At 67.5% G+C, this 12543-nt stretch overlaps 3 protein-coding genes across 7 annotated transcripts in view; 2 read left to right on the top strand and 1 right to left on the bottom strand.

Annotated features, from left to right (window-relative positions):
• Positions 1-6990, top strand: part of SLC38A10 (solute carrier family 38 member 10) — a 35186-nt gene extending 28196 nt beyond the window's left edge. For 4 of the 5 annotated variants that reach the window (XM_083805101.1, XM_083805103.1, XM_083805104.1 and 1 more), the window contains 3 exons: positions 348-470; positions 2896-3075; positions 3407-6990. In XM_083805101.1, the coding sequence (XP_083661227.1) occupies positions 348-470; positions 2896-3075; positions 3407-4602 (1499 nt within the window). In that variant the 3' untranslated portion in view covers positions 4603-6990. The remainder of the gene's footprint in view (positions 1-347; positions 471-2895; positions 3076-3406) is intronic. The other variant, XM_083805102.1, reaches the window with a different exon arrangement.
• An 89-nt stretch (positions 6991-7079) lies between these two features.
• NDUFAF8 (NADH:ubiquinone oxidoreductase complex assembly factor 8) lies at positions 7080-8049 on the bottom strand. The gene is made up of 3 exons (XM_083805109.1): positions 7873-8049; positions 7287-7397; positions 7080-7173 (listed from the first exon to the last, which is right to left on the bottom strand). Exons 1-3 carry the CDS (start codon positions 8008-8010, stop codon positions 7156-7158), a joined length of 267 nt encoding a protein of 88 aa, XP_083661235.1. The 5' UTR covers positions 8011-8049; the 3' UTR covers positions 7080-7155.
• Positions 8050-8329: 280 nt separating this feature from the next.
• Positions 8330-12398, top strand: TEPSIN (TEPSIN adaptor related protein complex 4 accessory protein). Its single transcript, XM_083805108.1, has 13 exons — positions 8330-8427; positions 8601-8673; positions 8803-8894; positions 9215-9308; positions 9504-9571; positions 9679-9757; positions 10085-10156; positions 10275-10481; positions 10633-10807; positions 10979-11092; positions 11235-11313; positions 11435-11569; positions 11766-12398. The coding sequence occupies exons 1-13, from the start codon at positions 8386-8388 to the stop codon at positions 12258-12260; spliced, it is 1725 nt and encodes a 574-aa protein (XP_083661234.1). The 5' UTR covers positions 8330-8385; the 3' UTR covers positions 12261-12398.
• Positions 12399-12543: the final 145 nt, after the last annotated feature.

The raw sequence follows: 12543 nt of genomic DNA on the forward strand, positions 1-12543 counted from the left end.
AATGTCAGGTGCCGTGCTGTTCTCGTGCGTCTCCGAGCTCGCTGGGGACACGGAGCCGGGAGATCTTGACAGGTAACACATTGCTAAGTGCCCGTCTAAAAGCTGCTCGGAACCCCTCTCGCATTTTAATTGGCCGAGGTAGTTAGCGCTGGCTCGCTGCCACCGCTCTATAAGACGGTTAATTTATTTATTTATTTTTTATTACTTCCCTTTGCAGCCGTCGGGTTGAACATAAACGGCGCTGCTCGGGCAGGGCAGGGCAGGGCCGGCACGGCGTGGAGTCGTTGCAGAGAACCTCTGCTGGAGCCCCCTTGCTGAGCGCCGGGGCCTGTTCTGTTCTCCTGCAGGTGAGAAGCCGGAGCTGCCCCTCCCGGACCGAGCGGCCCCGGCCCAGCCCCAGCAGCCGGAGCCGAGGGAGAGCAGGAACGCGGAGGAGAAGCAACCCGAGAACGCGGAGAGCAAGCTGGAGGGTGAGTGCTTGGCCCCGGGACCCGGGACCTGGGCTGCGAGCACCGGATTCCTCTGCGGGAGGGACGTGCCAGCGCTGCCCATCCTGGCTCTCGGGAGCACATAGCTTTGGGCCAGCGTCACCGCGGCGGCGCGGCGATCGGTGCCTGTCTGCAGCGGGCTAACGCCTCCGGCGGAGGCTGGCACGCTCCTGGAGAGGTCCCTGGCAAGGCGAGGCCGGCTCCGGGACGTGAGCCACTGGAGGCCAGCCCCGGCTTCCTGCTCGAGTGCCAGCGCTGCTGACTCAACCGGAGCGCGGCCAGCCTCAAACCGTTTGGGTTCTGCAAAACATGGGGCCCGGCGGCAGGGGGAGGTGCGTGGGCATCGCCCCGCAGCCCCGGGGCTGTTGGCACGGGGAGACCTGGGCACGGCCGGGGAGTGGGGAACCCGGCCTGCCCCGTCCTCGGGGTGCTGCCGCTGCTCCTGGCTGGCTGGCACGCTGCCGTGACCCTGACCTTGCAGTGCCGCGGGGGTTTGGAGCCAGGGTGGCTCACAGCACCGTCCCTGGGCCGTGCGATTGCCTCCGTGTGATGCCCTGGTGTGCTCTGCTCCGGACCTGATGGGACGTCCACGGGCATTGCAGCCAGCAGGCTGTGCTCATGGGGTGCCTGCTGCCCTCCTTGTTTGGTGGCCACGTCCTGGTTTTTAACTCATTTCTTGCCTTTTTGCATTGCAACGGAGCTGAAAAAGCTGAGCGTAAAAAGCTTGTAGCAGGTACGGGCTGTGAGGGCTGCACGTTTCAAGGATTAGGGGGTCTGAGTCTCTGGGGGGGGCTCCCGTCTCTGCATGGGGGACGTGCCGGGGAGCTCTCCCACGAGGACATCACCAAAAGGTGCCTTGGGCTTGTTCTGCTCCTCGCTCAGAGCTGAGCTTCCTACGGGGAGGCCGAGAGGTTGCGTAGGGTGGGAAGGCTCCGGCCACGGGCGCTCCCTGCCACGGGTGCTCCCTGCGAGCAGCTGCCTTGGGGCTGCTCCTCGGAGCCGTGGCTGCAGCTGCCCGGGGCGGTGTGGGCCCGAGTGCTTCCGCTGGGTGATCGTTGCGGATGTTTTTTATGAAGAGCGCCTGTTCAAATCCAGCCCGAGATCAAAAGAAGAGCTGGGAGTGAGCGCAGCCTTTTGTTTGCCTGGAAGAGGTGTGTCACGCGCGCGCACAAACACTCACACATGTTTGCGAAGCTCTCGGTGAGAAATTCTTTGATTTGGCTGAAACCTGTGCCGTGAAATTCTTTGATTTGGCTGAAACCTTCGCTGCGCGCCCGGCCCAAACATTCCCATGCTGAGCTGGGACCCGCGGGCCTGAAAAAACGAGATAGAGAAGCGACTTCTGTTTTCATTGTTTATCCTGAGCAAAGTGCGAAAAATAAACAGATCTTGAGAAGTCAATTGCTCTCGGAAAGGCCCCAATTCCCCCTCCTCGCCCAGCTCTCTGCGGTGCGGCGAGAGGGGAATTCCAGAGGCCCTTGGCTAACAGCGCCGCAATGGGGACTGGAAATACTTCTCTGTGGTTATTAGCGGGGCGGGGGAGGCAGCGTGTGCCGGGAAGGGGTTGACACGCAGCATCCCTTGTTAATTTAAAAGGCATTTTACGGGCTCTTAGTTTGGACGTGATTTCCTTTGGGGCACGATGGTCTCGAGACGCCTCGAGCTGTTGGTGTGGGAGGCGAGTGACAGCGGCCCCTTCCCTCAGCTGGGCTACGTCCGACTCTTCTGTCCAGGAGGAGAGAAGGCAGCAACGTTTCCGTGCAGACCCGGGGCTCATACTTTGTGCGTGACGCGGGGCTTGCAGCAAGTGAATCAGCCTGAGTCACTTCTGCTCGGCCTGAAACGGCCCCGTCTGCTCTGTGCAACCCGCCCTGCGGGGCCTCCCCCGCCTGCGACGGGCAGGAATTTCCGTGATACCTGGCGCGTGGGGTCGTGGTGCTGCAGCGGGAGGTGCAGGCAGCGCTCGCCGCGCCCTCGGTCAGCCCCTCGATTGCCTCCGTTTGCTTTCTGTGCCCCATCCTGGCTCAGCTCTGCTGGGACGAAGCCTCTGCAGCGCGTTCAAAGCGATGACGTGCTCGAGAAGCCTGATGGAGAGCTGCGGCGCTGCAGTGCGGGGGTCCCGGAGGCGCCCTTGACTGCTGCCAGCCTGCTCCCCTCGCAGCTCAGGCCAAGCAGACTCGTCTTTTCATGCGCAGACACCCCCCGAGCCCACTCCTCCGTGCCCCTGCTCCCCGAGCAGTCACAGCGATGGCAGCTGGGAGAACTCCCCTGCAGAACTGGCAGCGTTTGCAGGGCAGGACTTTCCTGCTGAGGAAAGCCACCGCAGCCCCTCGAGCGCTCAGAGATGATTAGCGAGGATTTGGGGTCATGGATTTTTTTTTTTTATCCTTTTTTTTTTTTCCCCTAGATGCTGGGCAGGCGAAACTGCTCGATCACGCTGTGCTGCTGCAGGTGATCAAAGAACAGCAAGTGCAGCAGAAGCAGCTACTTGACCAGCAGGCAAAGCTGCTGGCTGTAATTGAAGAGCAGCACAAGGAGATCCACCAGCAAAGGCAGGAGGAGGGAGGAGAGGAGAAGCCAAAGCAAGGTAAGGAGGACACGGAGGGGCACGAGCAGTGGTCGCTGCTCAGAGCAGCTCTAAAATCGGGCTGGGAGAGACCCGAGGCCCTTTGGCACGCAGCAGAATCCGCTCTGCAAAACCCTTCCTGCCTGTGGCTGACCCCGGGCTCCGAGGCGGGGAGCCCCTGCGCTGCCGTGTGGGGTTAATAACGCTCCTCTCCACGTCCCTCCTCGTTTTCTCCCCTGGCTGCTGTTGGTGGCCTCTTCCCCCGTCCCCTTGCGCAGAATGTGGTGGCAGGAGAAGGGAACCCATCGCTTGTTGTAAGGAAAAGGTTTCATTGTCGGTTTTTCTTCCGCAGCAGAAACGCAACAGGAGCCCGCCGCGCCTCTCTCCAAGAGCAAGGAGGAAGAGATCCCGGGAGCTAAACAAGAAGCTGCAGCGAAGGCACCGGGTAAGGAGCCCCCGGAGCCCCCCGTGCCGGGGCTGGGCAGGCAGCCTGCGGAGTCAGCCGAGCAGCGCAGGGGCACGGCAGGAAAGCTGGAAGAGGCTGGGCACAGGCGCGAGGTGCCTGGGGTTCCTCCCAAGGAGCGGAAGGTGCTGCAACAGGAGAACGGCAGAGCTGTTAAAAACGCCGCGGAGAACCGGGATCCCCACCGCAGGGATGCCCAAGATGCGCCGGCAGCCAGAAACCACCTCGAAAAGAAGCCCTTGGCGGAGGATTTAGGAGGAGGTCACGAAGCCAAAGCTGGAAGAGACGTCCACGAGAAGAATTCCCTGAAAGCTGTGGAAGCGGCCACAGCTCCCGTCCAAAGAGAACAGCTGGGGGCTGCCAAAGTTCAGAGAGTAGCAGGAAAGGGCCTGGAAAGAGACTCGGGAGCAGACCTGAAAGCCAAAGCTCTGAGTCAGGTGGAGCCCAAAGACCTGGCAGTTGCGCCGGACTCCTCGAGCAAATTGAACGTGGCAGGGAGTGAGCAGCGCCGACGGGAGCAGCAGAGAGCCGCAGACAGCGAGGGGGCCGAGGGGGCCGGCAGGCAGCAGCAGGCCTCGCAGGGGCACGTGGCTAGCAAAGGGCAGGGGAAGGAAGAAGATCCTGGGGAGAACGCGGCGGACGCGGCCCAGGACCCTCAGGGAAGCCTCCGGAGCAAGCAGAGGCAGGTGGAAGGGAGGCTCGTGAACGAAGCTGAGAAGAAACTGAGCCCTGAGAACGCCGCCGAGAAGCCCGAGAGAGGAGCGGCCACCCACGGCGACCGCCGGCAGGACCACGACCTCAAACCCAACCGGGACCTCAAGCTGCAGGCGGACCTCGACCTGCGCCGCCGGAGACGGGACCTGCTGCCCCCCGAGGAGGAAGAGGAGGAGGAGGAGGAAGAGGAGGAGGCGGCGGCGGCGCAGGGGGCGGGGGTCTTCATCGGCCTGAACCCCCTCCCCGACGTGAAAGTGAACGACCTCCGCAGCGCGCTGGAGACGCGCCTGAGCCAGGTGGCGGAGGGGGCGCAGCAAGTGGTGCGCAGCCGGCGGCTCAGGCAGCTGGCCGAGGCGGGCGGCAGCGTGTGAGCGGCGCGGGGGGGGGCGGCGGGGCTCTGCGGGGAAGGCTCGAGGCGGGCAGCGGTGCCTCTGAGCCCGCGGCACGTTGCGGGACCCTCGGAGCCGCCGGTGCTCTGCGGGGAGCCGCGGGCTCTGCGGGGGTGCCAGCGCTCTGCCCCGGGCGGCTGCGGGGGTGGCGGCCGAGGGAGGAGAGCGCCCAAAGGCTGCCCGCTGCCTCTCGGGGGCTGCCACCGAGCCGGGCTCCCTGCCCGGGCGGCTCTCGAGGGCCCTTTTCGCATCTCCTTCCTCTCAAATCGTTCTCGCATCTCCTTCCTATCAAATCGCCTTCTCCCCCCGGCTCGCAGCTCCCCCTTTCAGAACCGAGGGGCTTGTCCGCGAGGTTCCCCTGCCCGGAGAGGATTCCCTGGTGTGCTGGGGTCCCCCCACCCGGCCCCCACCCCGCTCTGGGGCAGCCGGGGGGGGAGATTTCTGCCTCGGGGAGGTTTCCTTCGGGAGCAGCACCAGGCCAGGCTGCCTCGAGGACGGGCTTAGCCGAGTGTTCGGTGTCCCTCCTGAAACGGGAGCTGCCAGCCCTGCGTGTTTAGGAGATGGCTGTGGTTTGGGAACCCAGTTCAGTAGAAACGCTGCCTTAAACGGGCACAACGGCTGCTGTTGTGCTGCCTCTACTCCCAGGGATTCAGCCGGTCGGCCACGCGCTAGCAATAACGGCGAGCTTGGCGCCCTCCACCCTCTGGATGCTCGCACTCTCATCTCTTTTCAAGCTTCGTTTCTCCCGGCCAAAGTGCATTACAAAGCTCAGCCCGGGGACTGCAGACTGCCCCCCCCCCCAACTTGATTTTTCTGCAAGAATTGACTAATTTAGGAGCAAAAAAAAAAAAAAAAAGGGCAGACTGGGGGGCTCGGCTCAAGCAAACCTACCTCTTCTCTGACTCGATGGAGCCGTTTGTTTCGTGTGTTCTTCCCAGCCTCGTTCTGTGCCGTGTTTTGCACCCCTACGTGTCAGTTCTCTGCCCCCCGTGTTTTACGAGCAAGGAAAGGAAGAGCTGCTCTCAGAGCCCCGGCTTGTCCCGGGCTCCCAGGCGGTGATTCATCCCATCGTTGTTTATTTTTACAGCCTGACTTGCGAATGTAAGAAATAAAATCCCAAAGCTCTCGCTAGAACGGCTGAAACTTCCCAGCCCGGAGCCTACAGACCTCATCACTGTGGCGGTTTTTATATCCGTAGCTCAACGCGTCTTCGGTAAGCGGAGCCTCGCTCGGTTCGTGCCCGGCGGGCCCTGGCGGAGCCGGGGCCGGGTTCTCAGCCCCGTGGAACCGTCGCGGCGGCTCTGGGAGCGGGGCCGGCTCTGCCCCGCGTGCCCGTTGCTCGAAGGGAATCCTCCTCAGCCCCTGCTTAAAACGGCAGAGCCGCGGGGCGACGGCTGCGGATTGAGCCCCGCTTCTCCACCGGGACCCCCCCACCCCGCGCGCGCGTGTGTCTCGGTCGGGACAGTCGTAGCCTTAACCCCCGGGACCTCACGGTGCCAGCGAGCTTCCCCATCGCGCTGCCCGAAAGCGCGAACCCCGCGGCGGGGAGCCCTGAGCCGCGGGCACCCCGTGCCCGGATTTTGGCGGGGCCGGGGCAGGCAGCAGCCTCCCGAGCACCATCCCGAGCACGACCCCGCAAGCGTGGGGGACGGGTTTGTGCTTCGTCCCCTCCTGCAGCACCGAGGAGCCTTTTTTACAGCAAAAAGGGGAACTTTTTTGCACTTTTTTTTGAGGGGGAACTCCTTGCGCCCCGCTGAGCGCCGGCACCATCCCGGGCACCCCACAGCAGGGAGAGGACAGGCTCCTGCCCTACCCGCAGCGCTGACGGGGACTCGTTGGCGTTTTTGGGGACTCGTTGGCATTTCTGGGGACTCGTTGGCATTTTTGGGGACTCATTGGCGTTTCCAAGGACTCGGTGTTTTCGGGGACTCGGTGGCATTTTTGGGGACTTGGTGTTTTTGAGGACTTGCTGGCGTTTTCAAGGACTTGCTGGCGTTTTCAAGGACTCGTTGGCGTTTTTGAGGACTTGTTGACGTTTTTGGGGACTCGGCGTTTTCGGGGACTCATTGATGTTTTTGGGGACTTGTTGACGTTTTTGGGGACTCATTGGCGTTTTCGGAGACTTGCTGGCGTTTTTGAGGACTCGCTGGCGTTTTCAAGGACTCGTTGGCATTTTTGGAGACTCGCTGGCGTTTTCAGGGACTCGTTGATGTTTTCGGGGTGACCGCGAAGGACCAAAGAAGCTCCCGACGTTCCTCAGCGCCGGCAGGAGAAGAACCCAACCCAACCCCGCCGGGGACTGCTCTTAGCGGGGGGGGGGGGGGGGCCGAGCTGTGCTGCACATCAATAAAAGAAGCTGAAGCATTTTTACCCGAATCTTTATTTTTTTAAATTAATCGGTGTGCCTTGGGCGGGGGGAAGGAGCCCGGGGGCCGGGGCCGGCCGGAATGGCCGGCCCCGGCCCCCGGGGCTCCTTCCCCCCGCCTTGTCGTTGTCGATGTCGTGACTATCGTCATGTCGTGACTGTCGCCGCCGTTACATTCTTGCCGCCGCCTGCAGAGAGAACCGAGACACCGCCGGTCACCGTGCGCTGCACCAACCGGTCCCCCCCAGTTATCAGCCCCGTTATCAGCCCCGTTACCCCCCCCCCCCCCCCCAAGACGTACCGCGCGGGCGAAGCAGTCCCGCAGCGCCCGGAACTCCCGCAGGCAGCCGTCCCGCCGCACCTCCCCGCCGCCCGCCGCCGCCGCGGCCACGCAGCGCCCGTAGGCGGCGGCCTGCGGGGAACGGGGCGGAGGAGAACGGGGGTTAAAAGGCGGGGGGGGCACCGGGGGGTACTGGGGGATACTGTGGGGGTGCCGGGGGATAGCGGGGGGGGTGCCAGGGGGGGCTGTAGGGTACGGGGAGGGTACCGGAGGGTACGGGGGGGACACCGGGGGGGGGCTGTGGGGTACCGGGGGTGTACCGGGGGGACACTGGGGGAGTACCGGGGGGGGCTGTGGGGTACCGGGGGGGTACCGGGGAGTGCCGGGGGGGTACCGGAGGGTACCGGGGGGGTGTCGGGGGGACACTAGGGGACACCGGGGGGTACGGGGGGTATCGGGGGGTACCGGGGGGGGGGGGCTTTGGGGTATCGGGGAAGCGCCGGGGGGTACCGGGGGGATGCCGAGGGGGCACTGGGGGATACCGGGGAGGTACCGGGGGGTGCCCGGGAGGTACCGGGGGGGCTGTGGGGCCCCTCCCGGCCCTCACCTGCTCCCCGCAGCCCCCCAGCAGCGCCGGGAAGCGCCGCAGCCGCGCCCTCGCCCGCAGCCACACGCCGCGGCCCGACATCGCCGCCGCCGTCGTCCCGTCACGGGCTGTGCGCCGCCATGTTGGCGCGGCGCTCATTGGGCGCCCGAGCTGTCCGTCACGCCGCCGCGCCCTCGCGTTGGGGGAAGGAGGGAGCCCGCCTCCTCGGTGTCGTGATAGGTGGAGAGCTGCGGGTAGTGGAACGCTGATTGGTGGTTCCCGAGGCGTGCTCGGATTGGTCAGCCGTCGCGGGTGGCTCTGATTGGTGGAGAGTTCTGTTGTTTACTTCCGGCCTCCCTGCCCCGCTGATGCCGGCGTCAGCCTCGGGGGCAGCTTCCGCCCGGAGCCCCGCCTCCTCTCGCTGCTGACTGGCTGAGCCGCGGCGCCTCGCGCTCTCATTGGCGAGCGGCTCCTTCCGGGGGGCGGAGCCCCGAGGCCGCGCCGGGGCCGGGCAGGGCCTGCACCGGGGCTGTCATGGCGGCGCCGCTGCGGGACCGGCTGTGCTTCCTGAGCCGGGTACGGGGCCGGGCCGGGCCGGGCGGGGGGAGGGGGTCCGCGACGGGGCGTGACGTCACCCCGCCGTCCGTGACGTCACGGCGAGAGGGCCGTGACGTCAGCGGGGGGGGGGGTCCCGGTGCCGCCTCCCGGAGCCGGGCCCTGACACCCCCCCCCCTTCCCTCCCCCCCCAGCTCCCGGTGCTGCTGCGGGGCACGGCGGACGAGGACGGGCCCTGCCCCGGGTACGTGCTGGAGGAGATCGCCAGTATCCGGGGGGAACTGGGGGGAGCCGGGGGGGGGGCTCGGGGCCGGGGGGGGGCTCGGGGGTCAGCGGGGGGCTCGGGGCCGGGGCCGGCGGAGCAGAGTGGAGCACGATCCCTAACGCGCGGCCCAGAGATCTCCCGCGAGTCGCCCGGCAGCAGCCAGTGCCTGCTGGAGTACCTGCTGAAGCGGCTGCAGAGCAACTCCTGCCACGTCAAGCTGAAGGTATGGGGCTGCGTGGGGCCGTGTGGGGCTGCACGGGGCTCTGCGGGGCTGCATGGGGCTGCATGGGGCTGTGCGAGGCTCTGCAGGGCTGCACGGGGCTCTGTGGGGCTGTATGGGGCTGTGTGTGGTTGTGCTGGGCTCTGCGGGGCTGCACGGGGCTCTGTGGGGCTGCGTGGGGCTGTGCGAGGCTCTGCAGGGCTGTGCGGGACTGCACGGGGCTCTTCGGGGCTCTGTGGGGCTGCACAGGGCTCCGTGGGGCAGCCCCAGCCCCACGGGAGGGCTGCGGTGCGGCCGCCTGACCCCCAGCCCCCCGCGGGCAGGTGCTGAAGATCCTGCTGCACACATGCGCCCAGGGCTCCCCCCAGTTCCTCCTGCAGCTGAAGAGGAACGCCGCCTTCATCCGGGAGGCTGCAGGTAACGGGGCGAGGAGCGGGGTGGCGGGGACGGGAGGGCAGCGAGCGGCTCTGCGGGGTGCTGGCAGGCTCAGCCCGGCCCTGCGGAGAGCCCAGCACCGTGGCTGCTCCGGAGGCCGAGCTCTGCCCGAATCTGAGCTTCTGCCCCATCCTGGGAGCTGAACGTCTCCCCGAAATCTCACCCCGTGCCTCGCAGCGTTCGCTGGGCCCCCGGACCCCCTCCACGGCAACAGCTTGAACCAGAAGGTCCGGGCGGCTGCACAGGTGAGTGCCGGCCCCATCCCTGCTGCGCCTGGGGCACCGCTCGGGGCCTTGGGGCAGCTCCGGTGCTCCCCAGCCCCCTCCACCCCTTCCCCCGTCTCTCCCGGCAGGATCTGGCCAGCGTTCTCTTCTCGGATGCTGCGCTCCCGACGCCCGCCGCGCTGCCTGCCCGTCCCCTGCCTCCCGCGGGTAAGCGCAGGGCTCGGCCGCCCCCCACGGCCCCCGTGCTGGGAGCTGAGGGTCCCGCCGGCGGGGGGCTGCGGGGGGTGAGGCCAGGGGCTGCCCGCTGCTGCAGCAGGGGCAGAATGTCCCCAGCTCTGGAGCAGGCTGATGGAGAAACGTGCCCGGGGGGAGCAGGGACAGGCTGCCCTGAGCGCCCTCTGAGTGCCCTGCCCTGGGTCCCAGCTCCTCCAGGCTGCCCCAGACACTCCCCTGTGCCTCCTGGGGGGAGGAGAAGCAACTGGGGGGACCCTGACGTGCCTGTGCTCTCTCTGAACGTGCCCTGTACCCCCCCAGGTATGGGTTCCAAGCCCAGCCCCTGCGGCTCCTTGCAAGGATTCGGCTTCAGCAGTGAGAGGAGCGGCTCCGGTAAGTGCTGGCTGCTCGCCGGGCTCTGCTCTCCCCCCCGTGCGGGCGCTGCCCTGCCTGCCTCTGCGAAGCCCCAGCCTTCGGTGCAGGCTCTCGGCTTCCCAAGGCTCTTCCCCAGCCTCAGCAGGTGAAGCCCTGCTCAGCACCATCCAGCGAGCGGCCGAAGCGGTGGCCAACGCCGTGCTCCCGTCCCCGGAGGCGCCCCGGCCTCCCTGCAGGGAGCTCCACGAAGACGCCTACCAGCCCGTGACCGCTCCCTCTCCCTCCAGGAGCTCGGCCAGCTCCACCAGGCCTCCAGCAGCCCCCGCAGCTCGCAGCGCCCGAGGTGAGTCCCTCTCCACCTCAGCTAGGGCGGCTGCTGGCTGCCGGGGGGGTCCGGCAGGGTTTCCTGCCGCGTTCCGGGGCAGTTTGGGCTCCCCCCCCCCACCTCAGGGGCCAAGCTGTCACTCCCCGGTTTGCCGTTGCCGTCCCCGCAGTGAGCCACCAGCCGGGGCTGGCCGGGGGCGGCTGGGAGGAGGCGGACAGCGGGCACAGCTCGCAGGACTCCTCGCAGGACAACGGTGACCTGAGCCGAGCCTCCGACTCCTACAGCAAGTCGGGCAGCGACAGCCACTCCGGGGCCAGCAGGGACCTGGCAAACGTGGCCGAGAGGTGAGAACGGGGGCCTGGGGGGAGGGAGGGGGGGCTCCCCTTCCCCCGTATCCTTCCGGGGTGGCTCCGTCCTCTGCGCGGCGCCCTCTTTTCCCGTACCGCGGCTCTGCCGGGCTGTGTTCCCTTCGGCGTCTGTCCCCACCAAGCCGCGATCCCGTTCTCCCCGTGCAGGGCGGACGCTGACAGCCTGGGCGACTGCCTGCGGGAGGTGAGCCTGGTGGCGGCGCTGACCCAGGGCGCCCGGGTCTTCCTGAGCAGGGAGGAGGCGCAGCACTTCCTCAAGGAGTAAGTGCCCCAAACGGGTGCTCCCCACGAGCACAGGGGGACGTGGTGGGCCGGGGGCTTGTGGGGGCTGCGTGAGCCCCGCTCCCTCGGCCGGGGGGGCTCCCAGGGGGTTCCCAGGGGGTGACCCCTGCCCCTGTGCCAGGTGCGGGCTCCTGAACTGCGAGGTGGTGCTGGAGCTGCTCAGCCGGGCCCTGCACGACCCCAGTGACAGCGTCCGCATGGTGAGTGTGCCTGCGCTGCTTGCGCCAGCCCCAAGGGGCCGCAGGAGCAGGGGAAGGAGCTCGCTCCCCCCCCAGGGGGGGGGTTCAGTGCCCGCCCGGCTCAACTCCCTCCCCCCCGCAGCGGTCCATGTGCGCCATCTCGTCCCTCATGTGCTCCGACCTGCTGGCCCTGGACCAGATCTTCGCCGTGACGCAGCAGCACCTGCAGCAGCTCAGCCAAGGCAGCCCGGGCCCTGTGGCCAACCGAGCCACCAAGGTGACCGCCGGGACTCCCCCGTGGCCCCTTCCCGGCGCGCGGCGCTCCCAGGGACTGGTCTGCCCGTCCCTAGCAGCCCCCCTCGCTGCCAGCCCCTTGGGAGCGGTTCTGGGTGTCGCAGGCGGGCAGGAATTGTTTGCCCGCTCTGTGCCGCTGCCCCAGGAGCTCAGCGCCCTGTCCCGCCTCTTCCTCCCAGCTCCTGCGGCAGTTCGAGGCTCTGTGCAGAGGCCGCTCGTCCCCAAAGAGCTCTCACGCGTCCTCCGTCCTCGCCGAAGCCTCGTCCCCGTGCGCTGCAGACCTGCTGACGGACGTCCCCCCCCTGCCCAGCGAGGGCATCCTCCAGCCCCTGAGCGCCGCCCCGCTCCCCGCTGCTGCTCCGGCCTCCGGGGGAGAGCCCCGGCTGGAAAGGGAGCCCCGGGGGCAGCCCGGCCCCACGGCAGCAGCCAGCCCGCGCGAGCAGGAGGCAGCAAGCAGACTGCATGGGGACATGTCCGCCGCGGCTGCTCCCCCCCGCAGCCTGTCCCTCTTTGCCGGCATGGAGCTGGTGGCGCGGCCGGGCACGGTGCTCGCCCCACTCTCTCCCCCCGCGGAGCCGCGGACGCTGCCCCAGCCCGAGGACGGGGCTGGTCCCGGTCAGAGCGAGGCCGAGGGCGGCCGGGAGCCTTCTGCCTTCTCCTTCCTCAACGTGTAGCTGCTGTGACGCCCGGCCCTGGGCAGCCCCGCAGCCCCTCCACGCTGTCGGGGGCTGCTGGGGGGGGGCGCGTGCCTTGGCTCCCCCCCTGGTACCGGGGGGGGAAATAAAGGAGCAGCCCTGCAGGGGCGAGCGAAACGGGGCTTCGGCAGGGACCTGCGGGCGGCCGAGGGGAGATGGGGGTTGTGCCAGGGGCTGGTGCCAGAGCTCAATGATTTGGTCGCGTCCCTCCTGTCCCTTTTTGTGCCCCGCGGGGCGAGCGACGTCCGGGCACCGTAGGGCC

The sequence above is a fragment of the Anser anser genome (genome assembly GCF_964211835.1).
Source record: "Anser anser genome assembly, chromosome: 19".
NCBI lineage: Eukaryota > Metazoa > Chordata > Aves > Anseriformes > Anatidae > Anser > Anser anser.